Below are 19,300 nucleotides of genomic sequence, written 5' to 3'. Positions count from 1 at the left end.
CTCCATGTCCTTGCCCCGTCCTACCTTCTGCTGTTGCAGAGTGTTTTCTTGGATTTCTCCCTAGTTGTGTGGCTTGTAGATCCCAGGCGCTTTTTCCTTGCTGCTGCTCTTTGTTTCCATCGCAACTTTGATTTAGTCGCTAGAGGGATGAACAGCCTCTATCATTTATGCCATTTTTTTTCCCTCCTAGACTTTATTTTTTACAGCATTTTTAGGTTCACAGCAAAATTGAGGTTCCCATATACTCCCTGCCCCTTTTGTTTTTAATGCTGTACTTTATGAAAATATAGTCACACATAGATTTGTTAATTAAAATGTGGATTCTTAAAAAAAAAAACTTTTAAAATTTGAAGGTAGCAGAAGCTCACAGAAACAAGGACAAGCACTGCAGACCTGTGTAACATGAACGTAATCATTTCCCCTGCTTCCTACCCCGCCCTAATAACACTCAGTTCATGTGTAAACCCTGGACATCATTTTTCTAGGCTTTGAAAACATATTTACGCTGAAGAAGTTTTTCCATTTTAAAATTATTTTTACAAAAATGAGATCCTACCATTAATATTGTTCTGCAGCATAATTTAAAAAAATTTATTATGGATTTTTCAGCTTAGTGCATTAAAAAAACCCAACTTATTCTTTTTAATGGTTGCATAGTATTCCACTACCTGTACTTTCTTATAGCATGGAAATTTATGTGATTTTTGTATTACAAATCATGTTTAAGTAAATATTCTACACATTCATCTTTACGCATTTGTGCTAAAATTTCTGTAGGATAGAGTCAGAAGTATAGAATTGAAATCATTAGGTCATTTTATACATGCACATACACACACATGCATACAATTTTCCCTCTTTAAATTCCATTACATTTTATGAACATGTAAATTCTTAATCCTGGATGTTATTAAGCATTTTTATTTTTTGCCAATTTGACAGGCAAAAGTTGGTATCTCTTTGTTTCAACTTAAATTTTACTAATCTTGAACATCTTTTCATATGCTTGAATCATGTGTTTCTTCTTTTATGAATTGTCTGTTCATGTTCTTTGCCTATTTTTTCTTTTGAAATATTTTACTTATACAAGTAGTATGTTAATGCAACATTATTAAAAATTGAAACAGTATAGAAGTGTACATAACTGAAAGTAAAAATTCTCCATCCAGAAATTAGTTATAGTCAAAAGTTTGGGATATATTCCTCTATATAATTTTCTCCCTGTGTGTGATACATACATCTATAATACATATAATCATAATATAGGTATTATTCTGTATCACTTTTATTTGACTTATCTTGTACATATAGATTTATATATTATGTAAATGGTTTTACTTAATAATATGTCATTTACATAGAACCCTGATTTTTTTAAACGATTGTGTAATATTCCATGAAAAAATGTTTTCTCTTTCTGTTTAATTAACATATATATGCTGCTTACTGTGCATAAGGTATTCTTCTAGTGCTTCATAAATATTAGCCCATTTCATCATCAAAACAACCCCATGGAATAGGTATTTCTGTATCCCCATTTTATCAAGGAAACAGGTACAAAAAGGTCAAGTAAGTTGCTTAAGATCACACTACCAGTTACAGAATAGGTTAAAATTTTGTTTTAAAATTCTCTTATCGATAGGCTTAAACTGATTCCACATCGTACTGCAATAAACATCCCAGGGACACAGGATGAGAAAGGAACTGCGAGAGGCGGAAGGAAGAACCAAAGCAGGTAGGAGGAGGAAAGGCTGAGGGCACAAGTGTGGGAGTGGAGATGGTCAGAGAAAGAATGCACTTTTACAGCATCGCTAAGCTGGAAGTAATGGACCGTGCAGCCAATCAAGTGTGATTTGTCTTGAGGACAGGGTTAAAAGAAGCCAACAAGAGCCAGCTTGCTGGGCAGGATACCATGTGGAAAACTTGATTAGTAAGCCGCAAGCAAGGAGTCCGATAGCGATTATTTTTCAGTGATTTGGATGCTAAATGTGAAAGATCACACTTTATTATCAAGTAGCACATTAATATGATTTACTGTATTTACTTGGCAAACGCTCAGTATTTGCCGAATGTTTATTCATATTGAATTGAGTCGAATGCATACTGAATGAATATTTGCTGTTTATTTTTGACATCTTATAGCTAAAAGAAGAGAAAGGCTATTTTTCAGGATAATGAACTAAGAGATGTATAGAAAACAGCAGCTTAAAAGTAGATGAGAGACGATAAAAAAATAGTAAAAATTGTAAAATGCCTTAGATATGGTCAAACAAAAAGCAAAAGGGGCAGAAATTTTCTCCCTAAAATGCACTGAATTCGAAATTGCAAACATAAGACTAATTTTAGATTTTGAAAGCGAACTGAGCTCCTCAAAACTTTTTTTCTGGAATGAATGTCATTATCTTAAAAGTCCTTGTTGCACAGATAGACATCTTGTTCCTGTATAAGTTCCCAGATGAAAACATTTACTATCATAATAATATCAATTTCCCCCCAAACTAAACTATACACTTAACACAATTTTTAAAAATTCCTAGAGAATTTGTGGGGTTTTGAGAGGTGGTGCTAATGTAGAAATCTGTGACACAATAAAAATGTTACAGACTGGTCCAAAAACGCATATAAAATTCTGTCTGAAATTAAAGTATTTAAATGTAATGAGGGAAAGATAAACCTCAAGCTGCATAATAAATGACACTGAAAGATTTTTTTTGAGTGCCCATCGAGTTGCCAAAATACATTTTTTAAATAAAAATTTCCATTGTTGGTAATAGAGCACCTGAAACAGAACACCTTCAAGGTCTAGTTGGAATATAAATTGGTACATATCTAAAGAAAAAATTTATATGTATATAATCATTAACAATGTTCATACTTAATGAACCAGCAATTCTATTTCTAAGAATGTATTCTAAAGAAATAATTGCTGATGCGCCCAAAGATTTAGCTATATGAGTGTTGGTTATTGTCTCTAAATTATTTATAAACCTAGTTAACAGACATGGACGATTAGATAAATTATAGCACGTCCACACAATGAAATATTATACAGCCGTCAAAATCATGCAGAAAACATGTATTGAGTACTCGCTAAGTGCTAAGCCAATTTCTAAGAACTTCACATGTAATAGCATGTTTCACCCTCCTAGTTACATGCCATAGCGTGTTTCGCCCTCCCAGTTACATGCAATAGCGTGTTTTGCCTTCCCAGCAGCCATATGAGGTAGGGTGATTATTACTCCCATTTTATAGAGGAGGAACCTGAACAAGGCATTTCAATCCTTTGAGAATAGGTGTTAGAGCTAGTATTTGCACTAGGCAGTGGGGCTCCTGGGCTCTCATTCCTAACCATTACAACTAAGGCGACTATGTCTCAACGTTGGAGATTTTATAATAGAATATGTGAAAAAAAGCGGTGTGCACTGTGATCCCATTTCTGTAAAAGAACATATATCTATACATAGTGGTAGAAAGAAACTGATACAAATTCACAAGGGCACAGAGAGTAGGAGAGGAGCTAGCAGTGTACAAGAAATGCCAACCATGTTCTGATTAGCGGGGTGGAATGTGTATGAGCAGTGCCAGTCACCGGGGCAGGGGGACCGGAGGCGTGAGGCCTGCCTCCATGTCACCTCTCAACACTGTACAGCCAGGAGTCAACCTCCGTCCCTCCTTGCACAGGACCTGGAGGTTGACCAGGGAGGCCTGGCACCACAGTGGGGTGAGAAGCATGGCTGAGAACTCTGGGGAATAGATTATGAGGTGGAGACGAACAGGACATGGGATGGTTGTTTTGATTGTAAGCCTTTTAATACAGCGGTCCCCAACCTTTGCAGCACCAGGGACCGGTGCTCCTCTGAGAATCTAATGCCTGATGATCTGAGGTGGGGCTGAGGCGGTGACGCTAGCACTGGGGATTAGCTGCAAATGCAGACGAAGCTTCGCGCCCTCCCCTGCAGCTCAACTACTGCTGCGCAGCCTGGTTCCTAACAGGCCACGGACCGGTACCGGTCCACAGCCTGGGGTTTTGGGACCCCTGTTTAAATACTATTAAGCTTTTTAAAAACCGTGTGCATTAGTAACTTTTTTATAATGTATTGAAGGAATGTTTTTATTAAAATGTAAAAAAATCAGAACTAGGTTGGTAACAAGTACTAGTAATCAGATTGATACATGTACACAATTGTTCACAGCTACAGTAGTCAAAACAGCCAAAAGGGGTAAACAGGCCAAATGAATAAGCAAATTGCAGCATATGTATGCGATGGAATAATATTCAATCATAAAAAGGAATGAAGCAGTGATGCACACTACAATGAATATGAACTTCAAAGATATTATGCTAAATGAAAATATCCAGACACGGACCACATACTGTATGATTTCATTATTATGAAATATCCAGAATCAGTAGATTTATAGAGGCAGAACACAGATTAGTGGTTACCAGGGGCTGGGTGGCAGAGGTCACGGGGAGTAACTGCTGAGTAGGAATGGGGCCTTCTCTGGGGTGATGTTCTGAAACTAGGTAGAAGGTGGCGGTTGCATACATTGTGAATATACTAAATGCTACTGATTTGTTCGCTTTAAGATGGTTAATTTTATGGTATGTGAATTTCACCCCCAGTTCAAAAAAAAAAAAAGTTTTCAGGTTGAGAAAGGAGTGAGAAGTCAAGAATGAGGGAGCTCAGTGCCACTGCACGGCATGTTTGCAGGAATTTTGTCGTCCAGACGGGCGATGCCGCCTGATGTGATGACATGTCGCCCTCAGAGCAGGCGACACCATGGAGACGCAAGCATGCCAGCCCCATGACATCGCCGAGCTTCAAGTGGCAAAGGGCTGGGTTTTAATGGGTCTTAAGTTGTGAGACATTCAAAATTAGAAAAGAAATTACGCCACTTGCTGAGCTTTTCTCTAGGTTTAATAGACACAGATGAAGAAAATAAACTTTAAGGACATGTTCTTTAAAATCTCTTTATACCTAGCTTGTTCATGTCATTTGTGGTGTTCCCCAAACTTCAACTTCATCATAAACACATACTGGGCTGATTAAAGAGCAGAGTGCTTCTCTTACTGTGTGATAATTCGTAATAATCCATAACCACGTTATGGGCTGAATTGTCGCCCCCTCCCAAATTTGTATGTTGAAATCCTAAACTCCAGTAGCACAGAATGTGACCTTATCTGATGACAGAATTTTTAGAGGTAATCCAGTTAAATGAGGTCATGAGAGCAGGCCCTAATACAGTGTGACCAGTGTCCTTATAAATAGGGGAAATTTGGATACGAAGACACACACAAAAGGGAAGGTGATGTGAAGAGACATAGGGACAAGATGGCCATGTGCAAGCCAAGGAGACAGATCCCTCCCTCACAGCCCCCAGAAGGGAGTAACCCTGATACTCTGATTTTGGACTTCTGGTCACCAGAGCTGAGAGACAATACATTGCTGTTGTTTAAGCCCCTAAGTTTATAATATTTTGCTATGACAGCCCTAGGAAACTAATACGATGTTATATAATAATCATTGCTTTTCACACTTAAAATGCACATTACCTGCATAAATACTTCACCCATCCTGCAGTGGCTGGTCACGTGGAATCAACCCAAGTTCCTCTGAGATCCTAAGTTCCATCGGACAGGTCCTAGGAATAGATAACTATGTAGCCACAGCCCCTGACCGAACCATCAAGATTGTTCGATTATAGTCCTTAATCCACTTAACCCACTATTAGAAAGTCTTTAATAAAGGCTTTGATAACACCAACTGCAAAGAGGATGTTGAATATCAGTGGTTTAATGTAAATCACCACCTGCTTGGGGGAAAGGAAGTATGGACAACTTGTACCTGGGCTGCTCCCAACCCACACACAGGCACCTATGAAAAGACGGAGAGCAGGCTGGCTTTGGCCATTTACCACGTACTTGTAAATGTGAATTCTGTGCAGTAGCAGATCTTGGGGGCTGGGATGTGGCTATTTTAATGCAAAATTAATTGTCAACTAGAAGATGACTTGGTCTTCTCCCTAGTGGTTACCTTCCCCTCCTGCTAGTTGCCTTCACTCTGGTCCTCGTGGCTGAATCTCGTTAGTCATATTCAAATTATCATAAATGATTTCAGTATCTCAAACGCAAACACACCTCTCCTGCTCAGCTTGTCCCCACTTTTTAAGTTGTCCTTATTTCCACAATAGGAAGGACGTCTTTTCTAAAATTTGTTATTTTTCACTTTGTCATTGTCATAATCATATCACACGTGTACACATTTGACAGGTGCTTCAATTTGACTGAATTCTGAGTGTAACATTAAAAATTGTACCTATAATGTCATATCAAGAAAGTGTGCTGTATCTTCGATTTTTCATGAAATCTCTACGTACAAAGATTTCATATTCCGAATAGCATCCCGAAGTATAAATTAAAGGCAGGAAGATGTAAAAAATATTCCTAGAGATTACCCTTGCTTCTCTCTGGATGAGCTCTGCATGTGCCGAGCAAGGAGGCAGCTGTCACGCTCCCATAAACCCATGGCTTTCACATGACCTTTCACTGAAGGTACAGACAACCTATCAAAAAAAAAAAAAAACCCAAATGCTTTCATTCATAGGACATACAGGATATTTTATATTTCTAGGGCGGCCGTGACGAAGTGCCACAAACTGGGTGGCTTGAAACAACCAGACACTTTTTCTTTCACAGTACTGGAGGCTAGAAGCCTGACGGTGCCGGCGAGGTTGCAATCCCTCTGCGGCCTGCAGAGGGACCCTTCCTTGCCTCTCCCAGCTTCCCGGGGCTTGCTGACAGTCTTTCCTGTTCCTTGGTTTGAGGCCGTATAATGTCAATCTTTGACTTTGTCACGTGGCCTCCCTGTGTGTCTGTCTTCACATGGCGGTCTTCTTATAAGGACGGGGTCCAGCATGACTTCATTTTAATTACATCTGCAACAATCCTTTTTGCAAATAAAGACAAATTCAGAGGCACTGGAGGTTAGTACGTGTGTGTGTGTGTGTGTGTGTGTGCGTGTGCGTGTGCGTGTGTGTGTGTGTGTGTATTTTTTTTGGGGGGGGGGGTGTGGACAATTCAACCCATAACAAGGGAATAAGGTAAATGTCACACATTTAAGTTTTTAGGGCAACTCAAAAGGTAGCATTTTTGTTTAATGGAGACAAAATCATATTTATAAGAAAGTGCATAAAACACATATGCATAGTTTAAAGAATTATAATGCAAATGACCATGTTGCTGCTACCAGAGAAGCCCCTGTGTGCCCCTTCATCAAATCCCTCCTCCAGGACCAGCCAGCATCCCACATTGCATTTAGTTGTCATGTCTCCCTCTTCCCTCCTATCTGCGATAGTTTCTCACACTCTTTCACGACCTTGATATTTGTGAAAAGTACTGGCCATTTACTTTGTAGGATGTTCCATAATTTGGGTTTGTTTGAGGTTTCCCAAAGATTAGATTGGGGCTATATATTTTTGGCAAAACCCCACAGAACTGTGCCCTTCTCAGTGCAATGGCATCAGTTGGTATATGCCGTCCTCACATCTTGATCACTTAATGCAAGTGGTGTCTTTAGTTGACTGTTGTTACTACTTTTCCTTTTGTAGCAGTATCCTGTGGTGATACTCTGTACATATTTCTTGTCATGTTTTGCCCACTATGTCTAGCACTCATTAACGATTCCTATCTTGATAATTTTCTGCTTATATCGTACCTTTTGTCTCTACTAATTGATATTCTACTCTAAGGAAAAGCTACCCTTTCTGCCCTTTTATTGATTCAATCACTTATCTATACCATGGACATTTATTTCCATGGTTTACAATCCATTACTAGCATCAGTTATTTTTTCAAGTTGTCCCAGATTTAGCCATTGGAAGCAACAAGTTGGCTCCTGTATCCATTGACAAATGCCTCTCTTCCCTTGCCCCCTCATCATTTTATGAGCACTTCCTTACTTTTTTGGCACCACAAGATGTTCCAGGCTCATTTTCGAATTTCCCTGCCCCAGCCCTGGTATCAATCATTTTTCCAAGGAACCCTTTGTAAGAGAACGGTACTTAGAAACCAATATCTGAGCACTAGGTGTGCTCATTGCTACTGAGGTGTCTTTGCTTTCAGGTCCTTTCTGTAGACAAAACTAGGAAATATATGTACCTATACTCACACTCACCCATCTGTCTCTCTCTACATATCTGTACATATGAAAGTTGAGTCCCTAATATCTCTACTCTTACCCAAGACCACAGAGTTCTTCCACACTCGGTTCAACTTTTATTTGTAACTCTTCTGAAAAATAGAAACCTTTGCTTTTATTATGGATCTTCCATTATCCATATTTGCTCAATCTTAATATACAAAAAGTATTTTTAGAATTGCTAACCCATACCTTTTTACTAGAGTATACTTGTGTACAGATCATTGTCTTTAACCTTACAGTATACATATAGTCAAAATCCTGTTTTTAAAAGTTGCTGGTTTTCTTTCCTACCCGCTTCCAGTGTGGTAATGTCACTCATTTGTAATATAGGTAGGTTCATTCATTAATATTTTGAGTTCCCTGCACACTGTGGTTGATTTTAATTATTTCTGGAGTATGTGTAACGTTACTATAGAGTCAGAACTGAACAAAAATGTACACAGGGAGAGGTATTTCTCGTCCCAAATACTCCATTTCCAATCTTCCTTATTTTCCACTCTGTATCAACCCACTCTCTGTAGGTAACTCACCTCATCAGTTTGTTTATTCTTCCCGTTTCTTTTGCACGAATAAGCAGATACATGTGTATTTTCTTATATTGCCTGCATTACACGAAGAACGGTAAACTGGAGACATGCTCGCACTTTGCTTTTCCAACTTGATATATCCTGGAAATCATGACATCAGTTCACAGAGCTGTTTAGGACTCCACTGTGTGGCTGAACCACAGTTTATGAACAGGTGGTTGCTCCCATGTATAGATACTTATGTCATTTTTAATTATTTTGCAATTGCAGCCAACGCTGCAGTGAGCAAGCTTGTGCACATGTGCTTTTGCATTGTTGGAGAGAATCGGCATGGTGTTCCCTGCAAGTGGGATGGCCGAGTCAACAGGTTTTAAGTATATTTTGGTTTAATTAGGTATTGCCAAGGTCCTCTCCAGAAAGACAGTACTAGTTTGCACTTACACCAGCAACATGAGTGTTTCACCAACAGAATGTGCTGTCATGCTTTTATTAAACTTCTCCCACTCTCTCAGGTGAGAAATGGTATCTTAGTTTTAATTTACATTTCAAGTATGTTTGAATTTGAAAAATACATTTTAGGGACATTTTTATACCATTTTTGGCGAATTGTCTTTTCTTTCTATCAGATTTTCGGTCCCTTGTCCTTCAGTTTTTGAGTTGGCCTCATAATTTTGTAAAGCTTATGAATACTGAATACACACTGGCACTCTAAAGTTTCCCATCATGATTTCAACCAAAGTAAGTACCACCATCGAGTATGTACCAATGTAAAACGAGATGCTAGGTTCCATTTTCATTTGAACGCCAAAGCACATGTAAACTCTAAGAAACACAGGTAGATATGCTGGTTCGTCTATGTGTATTGCAAATTCCAATTATGAAACAGGGTCATCCCCTTGTATTTTTTAAAGCTCATATTGTTAAACCCTATCATGCCAATCTTATTACTGAGCTTAGATGGGGCTTCACTACCTATGAGTGAACCAATACTAATGTGTCCCAAAGCCAGACATGTCATTTTTTGAATGATTACACATTTTGGTATCATTTACATTCCTACTCTCTTGACTATCAGAAGTTAAATAGGGACTACTATCCTGTTAACAGGTATTTAAAATAAAAAAATGAATTTTATATAAAGATCCACTTCAGCTCTCATATATTGCTGAACTGCATATCTAATTATATGCTACTCTTTCAAAAATCTGCTCTTGATTCAGTTGTCTTAAATTCAGAAGAAAAACAGTAACACACTATCTTTATGAAGATTACAACTTTGGAATGTTACATGTTGAGGCATTAAAAGTTGTATTTATTTTTTAGTGACTGATTTTCTAGCTCTTAAAACATGTCCAATGATGCTACAAAAACTGATCAAAGATTAAAGACTCAATTACAGTATTAAAGATTCAATTACAGGTGCCGATATTACATTATTTGTCACAGGGATAATAAAATGAGCAGAGTAGAAAGCTGACAGTACATTTGCTTAGTCAATTGATGTAAGTAGATGAGATCTGTAGAGAAAGTGGTAATGAACTATAGAGAAGTCCACTCACTACTCACCCTGCTGCCTAAGCCAGAGGCAGGTTAAGGTTGCTGTGGTATAGGAGCTGTGTTTGAAAGCTCCATCTTTCCTTAGGGTATTAAAATTTATGTGCTGGTTTGTTGTTTTTACCATTAGTTGACGTTCTTATACTTGACTTATAGAAGAATTAGGCAACACGGCATGGAGAAGAAACACATTAAACTTCTGGAAAAGTTAAGAGCAGTTTAAAAATAACAATTTCCAAAGAATCATCCTCTTCTTGGTATAGAGCAGAACAAGTCTTACTTGCCTTAACTTTTTCTACTCATCACTAAGGGAAGTGAATGGTAAGATCAATGAATTTGATATGACCACGTTAAGGGGAAAAAAGTTTATAATAAAAATACTCAAGAAACTCAATCTCCTCTGACCTTTCCCTCTGTCCTCCAGGAGCTAGATAAAACAAAACTAAGACAGCATTACGTGTCTTCCCATAACAGTAATGTTAAAGCTTTATCAGAGTATTGCTGAATATTCAGGGAAGACTTGTAGAAAGGTGAAGTCACTGAGTAAATTGAAAGTAGTCTCATTCTTAGCACTTCCTCATGAAGCTTTCTTACAGTTTAAATGCGCTTTTGTGCTGGTTAAATGCAAAATATTGCTTACATCATCAATAACAAAGCATTTCAATACTGTGAAGTTTTATCACCTTTTAGCAAAATTTTTACTAAGTTTAAGTGTTAAACATTCTGACCCTCTTAAAAATATGCTTAAATACATGTAAAAACTGTGAATGAACTAAAATAAAAAAGTTTTAAAAAAATGATGTGGTCATAATAAAAAAAAGAACACTTTTATACATAGGACTTTATTTTGCACTGCTATAACAATTTCATTATAGACCAGGGGAGAAAAATAAGGGGAAAAAAGGATAAAACTACCACACTGAGTAAATTACTAAAGCTCTTCTACTTTTTAACAGGATTTTCCATCTGGTAGATTTATTGTCATATCTCCTTCAAAACAGACAAGATGCTTACCATATTTCAAAGATTATAGGTTACCACTGAAAGGAAATTTTACACAGTCACTGTACATCAAGGTTGAAAAACTGTCCTGCATGAAAAATATACTTAGAAATCATGTGAATAAAAGAAAAAAGAAAACATTATTGTGTTTAAGGAAAAATTAAAGTCCTCATAATGTGCCATCTAAATGTGGACATTCATTCTTCTTGGAGTCGCTTAGGTGTAGGGAGTTCTTGCTTCTGCCCATTTCACTCATTATACTGTGTTTTTACCCAACAGTATTCATTAAGGCGAACAAATCCTTTTCTGAAGAGGTCTTAAAGAAATTGTGGACAAACAGCAAACTTTTGGCATTAAAACAGGTTAACACATACATAGCTTTTAGTAATGTACATTAAGCATATTTTTCTTGGACTAGAGACAAGAAAAGATGGAACATGCTTGCTAACAATGTCAAAAAGTTTAAAATTCAGTGTCCAAGCAATTCCTAACAATGCTTCGGTAGCTTTAAGCTCTAAACAGTATAGAATTTATGCAAATGCATTAATGAATTCAAGCTTGGCAAATTACACCCAAGCAGGTTATTAAACTATATATACAGAAAGTAAACAAATACAGAATTAAAAGAGTCCTTCAGTTTTTCCTTACTTATAGCCTTGAAAATTGACAAACTTTTTGAGGACAGTTCTATTAATATTAAACATTAGGTAACCACAAGTGTTGGGAAACCTAACTACACAAACCAATTTAAAATACTCAAGATGACTTTGTAGTGTTTAATACAATTCAGTTCGTAGGTAAGGGCACAAGACAACAGTTAACAAAAATAATCACATCGATTGACCTAGAAATCAAATGCAAATAGATATGAATACAATCTCCAAAATCTGTCTTTTTAAGTGAACATTAACCATTTATTCAAAGTTATACAAGAATTTGAAAGATTAAAGTCTTCTGTGACATAAAGCCATTTCGAACAGTTTCATGTCTCAGCTGAGCAGGAGGAGAGGGTGAAAGAAATAGTGAGTAGGCCCCATTTGGGCAGCGAGACAGTAAAAACGGACTCAACAGCAGCCTCCTCCGGCCTGCTGTCCTCCCTGATTGCCTGCATGTGTGGCATTAGTAGCAGCATGCTGAGGGCCAATTTTAATGCCATTTGCCTGAAATAAAGGGGAAAAGGATAATAAATGTCACTGGATCCAATAATAATCCATTTCATTCTTAATGACACAATGTTACCAAACAACTCAGAAAATATATATATAATAAGCAGATTTTTGCACAATTAAAACGATCTCTCTTAGGGGCATCTCTTCCTTTTAGAAACAATACGCTGGGAGTATTTCTGGAAATAATTCTTTATCATACCAGGTAGTAGGTAAAGAAACTGGACGATGCTGCTTTTTAGGGAATTCTCACAATGGAGAAAATGTTTAAAACACTTCTTGCAAGTCATCTTTAAAGGATAAAAATATGTAAGGCCTATGCTGCTCTAACGCAACATAAAATCTTTTCTCTAGACAGCATTTCTCTTCCATGTTGAATCAGCTGTACAGGCTAAGGGCATATGAGTGTTCTGTGTCATCAATAATTTCTATGATCCCCAAAGACATGGCAGCTTGCCAAGAACCCACACACAGAGTAGTGCTTTCATTCATCAAACTCACACTTCTGTCTTAACCCTCACTCCCTCAAGTGGATTTTACCTAAAAATACAACACTTTGAGAAAAGTAATACAGTAGCTTCAGAAATTAAGCTCTTAAGGAAACTTTACGTCACAGTAAATCTCAGATTTATAGTGCTTGGCAGTTGTTCTGCAACAGTAGTAGCCTTGGGGTTTCTGGCACTAGCTCAGTATTGACAGCAGCTGATGTGGTTTCTTTTCGCTCTTTTGACTCCTCTTTAATAAAAAGCATGCCCTATGGCTCATTGGTTTTGCCCCCTCTGGGCTGGTAGCAACTTCTTGAGGAATCAAGGAGTCAGACCTGGCATTAGGCCAAATAAATCGCACGGCCTGTTGGCTCCTGACAGCACATTACAATCAAAGCCGCACCAAGCACAGTAAAGCAGTCAGCTACTATATGAAACCAGACAGGGACAATGAACGGGCCCTTTTAAATAGAGGCCCAATTATTGTTCAATTTATATGGCATTAGTCTCTGAATGGTGTCGCCTTTAAACTAACTCAAGATTTACTGCCATATAAACTTAGAAGATAGGATTCAGAAACCATAACTTTCCAAATTAAAGCAAATGAGAAGATCAAGTACTTTTTGGAAAACTCAGGCAAACTGTTTTGTTCAGCAAAGAATATTGAAGCGAATAATAAAGAGCCCCATTTATATATAGGCCAAGAGACACACACACACACTGGCTTCCTAACAGAATGTTGTCCTGATGGCAGCCGGGGAGGAGGAAGAGTTTTTCTCTTGAAAGCAAAAAGTCTTAATGTAGAATGGCGAAAATATTTATGTAACAGTAAATAATATGCTATATCCACATAAACATTCTGAAATGAAAATAAATGCATAGCAGGGATTCAGGTCAAAATGATGACCTTTGGTAAATACTGAATTATATGCTTCAAAACTTATGTTTTATCCTAATCATGTTGACCCACTCTGGCTCAAAATAATAATAAAAAAAAAATTTATAAAACAAAAACCAAAATAAAACCCCCAAAACCTCCAAGAAAACAAACCAGTGCCAGCTACCAATTGCATATTAATTTAGTTTCCTGAAAACATGCTATGTATGCTATACTGGGGGTAATTTCCAAATTGGGTCTTTCCCACTTTCATACCAGACAACAGGGAGAGCATCTTGCATTAGTAACATGGTACATGCATTTACACACTAGAGAATTATTCCCCAAAGCAGATGACACCATATGGACGCGTGGCTGAAAGTGGATTTTCTTCTCTTTGGAGGATTTATATTATTTTGCATTGCTGCAATAAATGGATAGGGGCACTTACTTTAATCCGTTTGTACAGATAAACTGATGCTCTACTCCTACACACTTAACTATTGTACGACATATAACGAATTTTCAGTTAAATGATTATAAATGAATGTGTTAACTAACACCACAGACCCATTTTAGTAATTTAAAAAATATATAAAATTATGACTCCAAGTAGTAATTAAAATTCTAAATATTAGCCAATAATATTTATATGTATATACCTCATTATTAATGTCAAAGACTCCTTCTTGGATTTTTTCATAAATTTCTTTTGCTGTATTAATAAATGCCTGAAATATAAGGTAGAGAAATTGGTTCAATTTAAAACCATCGAAGTAAAAGAACATTATACAAAAGCTCTAAAAAATATCATAATATTCAATGTAATACATATCAACAGAATAAAGAACAAAAACCACACGATCTTTTCAATAGAAGCAGAAAAAACATTTTGACAAAAATCCAACAACTTTTCATGATAAAAACACTCCACAAAGTAGGACCAGAAGGGAACTTCCTAAACCTGTTTGTCAAAACAGCATCTCAGAAAAACCCACAGCTAACATCGCAACTGTGGGGAAGACTGAATGAAGGCTTTCCTCCTTAGACCAAGGACTGGGTGAGGTTGGATGTGAATGTTATTAGCATTATTAGCAGCACCAACCAAAAAGCAGAAACAACACAAATGTTTGTCAACTGATGAATGAAAACCAAAATGTGGACTAACCATGTAACAGAATGTTATTCAGCCATAGAAAGATGAAGTACTGATTAATGCTACAATATGGATGAGCCCTGAAAATATCATGCCAAATAAAAGCCACCAGACATATAAAAGACCACACATGGTATGATTCCATTTATATGAAATGTTAGAAAAGGTTAATCCATAGAGAGAAAAAGTAGATTATTGGTTGTTAGGGGTCAAGAGAAGGGGTGGGCGGGGGTGGGGGTGGGGTGGAATGGAAAGCTACTGCTAATGAGTATGGGGTTTCTATTTGGGGAGATGAAAATGTTCTGGAGTTAGATAGTGATAATGGCTGTACAACTTCTTGAATATACTGAAACCCACTGAATTGTACCTTTTATTTAAAAGGGCAAATTTTATGGTGTGTGAATCTTATCTCAAAAGAAAAATTTATGATGGGGTCGTGGGGGATACCATAATGTGAGAACCAGCACATATGAGAAAAATATGTCAACTAGATGAATTGAATTAACTTCCATGTTGAAAATAGGTTACTATAGAGGCCGCTGTTGCACACAAGATCCCTTTTGCCAGGACAATGTATAACTTAATACACAGTTTAAGAGGGAAAAACCAAACAATGCTAATGATAAAGAAATAAAAAGGGCAGGCTCAACTTCTATGCCGTGTTGAATAGTTTCACCCTTTTCCCATAAAGCATACTACTAAATTGACAACAAATCAAGTTAGAACACTGTAACCAAATTAAACCTCTAAATAATAAAATTAATCCATTCCATATTTATGTAAAAATTAAAATATTTTATGCATGTCTCGACAATGCTACAGAGGGTGTTTCTAAACTATCAGATTTAAGAGATCACAGATAATAGTATTAATATTGTCAGGTCCTCTTTAATTAGCATTCTATGAAAACTCACAAAGAAATCTATTCTTTACTATCACAGATACAGACCAAATTTGAAAAGTAAACGGGTTCATGGAGAGGGACAAATCATACCTTTCCTCTTTTCTATACTGGAAACATCTGACTGCTGAACTTGCCACCAGAGCTTTTGTTTCCTAATTAACAGGACTGATATGTTTTCACCTTTAAAGGCCTTACAGCTCCCCAGAGTAATCAATCTACTGCCGCTCAATTACTGCACCAAGAACACACCAGTCAGTGAAGGAGACGTGAATGAGTGCGGCAGGAGCGCAGAGATATGAATATGCATAAACTCTAAGTGGCTGATCGAATCATCAGAGAGGGTCATGAGAATTTGCAGCAAAATAATGAGAAGAATTAATCACTGCAGATCCATGAGGCACTCTGGAAGTGAGTGTGCTTTTCACGTGTGTGCCGGAGTTAGTGAAGGAGAAATTGGCTTTCAGCCAACTATGGACTGATTTATACTCCTCCAAATTGAAGTTATCCCGATAAATAAGGAAAAATTTAACTTTAATTCCAATAACATGTCAATTACAGCGATGGCCTCAGAAATCGGGCTAGCTAAACACTGAAGTCAATAGATTCATAAATTCACAGGGCTGGAATTCCCTTATAGGGCACCCACATGTGTACATTTCACCAGACCGTTAGACAAAACTACAAGGTTCTATAAGTGAGTTATAACTTCACATAAACATTTATATTGTAAAAACCATTATTAAATGTGCCAATTTATGTAAGTAAATTGACTTTTTGCTACTCTGTTGATGAATCACTTTAAAAACTGTCTTAAGAAAGCTATGCTACATAAAATTTTCCAAGTCACTGCTAATTTTCTTCAATAAATATATTAAACACCTTTAAGAATAGTTGTACCCAATGGAAAGAAGATATAATTTTATATCTGAAAAAATGCAATATCATTACAATTGAAATATAACAAATGGTTATATTTTCTTTCATAATTGCCATCATCCTGATGAAGTAGTCTTTGGACAATGCTACATTTACTTATAATCTAACTCTTTGATTACATATTAAGGACACTGAAATAAAATATTTTCCTTTTTTCTGAGAATATTATAGAGAGGATACTACATAAATGGATTGTTTCATCTACATCATAGCGAATATATATATATATTCAGTGATTAATTAGTCATCAATTTTAAAGAGTCCTCAGAGTTTAAAACCCTATGTGACAAATGCAGACATTAGTATACCTGTTTTAAAATTGTGTGGCTATGATTGAAACTGTCCAGTTCCCAAATAAAATGAACATTAACCAAATATTATTAGGGCTTATTAGAGATCAAATGAAACTTCTATGATAGAGCCTTGGGTGTCACAGTTTCATTCCACTAACGCTGCAAAGCATCTCAAGAACTCAGATAAGAGATAACATATCTATTACGACAATTACAATTTTATTTGCTCATTTCACCCTAGTCACTAAAATCGACCCCTATGCATATATTTTTCAAGGCAGAGGTGTAACATTCTGAACACAAGAAAAAAATGAGGATATTAGCAACAATAAGTTAACTAAACAGATACTACAAAGGTTTTAATAGGACAGTCTTAACTGGAAATTCTTCCCATTTTAGACATAATTTTAACCAGTTTTACTTTTTCTATTTTCAGGCTATAGGAGCAAATTCTGAGGAGGGGGAAGGAGGAAGACAGCAGGTATGAGGGGTGTGTCTTTGAGCGGGAAGTGGGAGGGGCATGTGCAGCATTTGGGACGAGGCACTAAGGGAACCAGCGCCGGCTGCCGCAGCAGCAGACCTGCACAGACAGCTTCCGGTCCAGTGTGCAAAGTGTTACCGATGACGGTTCAAGTTGTACAGGAGACAGAGGCTCAGTATTTGCCGTTTAACAGAAGAAAAAGAATGTGTTTTTGAAACCTTTCATCACTATTCTTACACGTTTTGATATATTTACCAGGGTAAGATTTTTTAACCTGGGAAATTAATCTATATGGAATAATTATTTCCTTAATATCAGAAAAAAGAAGCTAGCTGATGGCATACTTAAAGAAAAATTTACATTAGTTAATGCAATACTTCTAAAATGGGACATCCTAAAAATAATGCAGGTTTTGTGACACATATGTTAGAACCACGATATATATATATACATATATATATATATTCATATTCAAATATCTTCCACATTTCACATATAGTCAATTCAAATATTAATAGATTACAGAATAGGAAAAAAATATTTGCCAAGAAACTGATAACAAAGGGTTGCATTATCAGCCCCGGGGAACAAACAGTATATAGGTAGATCCATGATCATGAAGTATAAACAGATTTTCCTGCAACTAACTTGATTTGGTGAGCCTCTCGCTTTCCCACACAGAGCTCCGCTCCAATATCAGAAGCCTGACTCTTCATTTTACCATTAGCTCTCCCCCTTTGCCCTACTTTGATTAACTGCCACATTCAGTCCTTTACCTTCATTAGCTATTAATTGCCTTCCACCTCAGACACTAATCTTTCAACCCCTGGCAGTAGTTATCTAAATGGTCCTGAATATCTAAACTTAAGTAAATTTTCAAGGACTTCTATAGCACAAATTAAAATAAATGTAACGACACAGAACTATAAATGCATTATGATTCAAATAAATATTCGGCAAACATACAAGCTGATGTGTATTCTACGTATACTATTCATCATTTACTCAAGGGCACCTATTAAATCATTACCACAGATTCAACACTTCTCTCGGTACTACGGAAGATACAGGAAAGAGGAGGATATAGTTCCTACTGCTGCTGAATAAACAATTTAGCGGAGAGAATCAAAACACAAGGGCTTACATCCCTGTTGGACGAAAATAAATGTCCCGCACTGGTGGACAGGGCAGGGCCATGGCGAGTCTACTTTAGGCCACGGACAATGTGCTAAGAAGGCCTTCACAGCTGACGAGTGAGAACAGAGGCAAAGGGGAACATGGAATAAAATTTTATTTTTATTAATAGTTTTTAAGGTAAAATACTGAAATAAATTGTTTACAACAGTAACATTTTTATGTAACATGCTGCCACCTGGTGGCAAGATAAAAATTACAGCATCTGTTAGGTAAGAATTAAAAAAAAAACCCAAATCAAAATATCTTGGTTTTATTTAGACATTTTGAACAGATGCTAGAGACAAAGTACCGTGTAAAATAAGTGACTCTTTAGTTTTCTCTTAATTTTCTTCTTAATTGCCAATTAATGCTATGGACATTACAAGAGTCCATTTGCTAAAGCTACAAATTACCAATATTTACTAAAAGTACTTATACTATATGGGTCAGTCACTATGCTAAATGATTTACATAGATGTTATTTCTGAAAAGAAATTCAAAATATATATACAAATAAAATTAATTTTTACTTGCTTTCA

At 36.7% G+C, this 19,300-nt stretch overlaps 1 protein-coding gene across 2 annotated transcripts in view; it reads right to left on the bottom strand.

The window, feature by feature from the left end:
• Window positions 1-10,028: 10,028 nt before the first annotated feature.
• Window positions 10,029-19,300, bottom strand: part of RAB2A (RAB2A, member RAS oncogene family) — a 99,643-nt gene continuing 90,371 nt past the window's right edge. For both annotated transcript variants that reach the window (XM_011359189.2, XM_023530065.1), the window contains exons 7-8: window positions 14,478-14,546; window positions 10,029-12,447 (exon numbers count right to left, since the gene is read on the bottom strand). In XM_011359189.2, coding sequence (XP_011357491.1) covers window positions 12,352-12,447; window positions 14,478-14,546 — 165 coding nt within the window. In that variant the 3' untranslated portion in view covers window positions 10,029-12,351. The remainder of the gene's footprint in view (window positions 12,448-14,477; window positions 14,547-19,300) is intronic.

The sequence above is a fragment of the Pteropus vampyrus genome, unplaced genomic scaffold, assembly GCF_000151845.1.
Source record: "Pteropus vampyrus isolate Shadow unplaced genomic scaffold, Pvam_2.0 Scaffold45, whole genome shotgun sequence".
Classification (NCBI taxonomy): Eukaryota; Metazoa; Chordata; class Mammalia; order Chiroptera; family Pteropodidae; genus Pteropus; species Pteropus vampyrus.
Note: the sequence above shows the minus strand (reverse complement) of the source record. Positions and strands in the feature narration are given on the sequence as shown.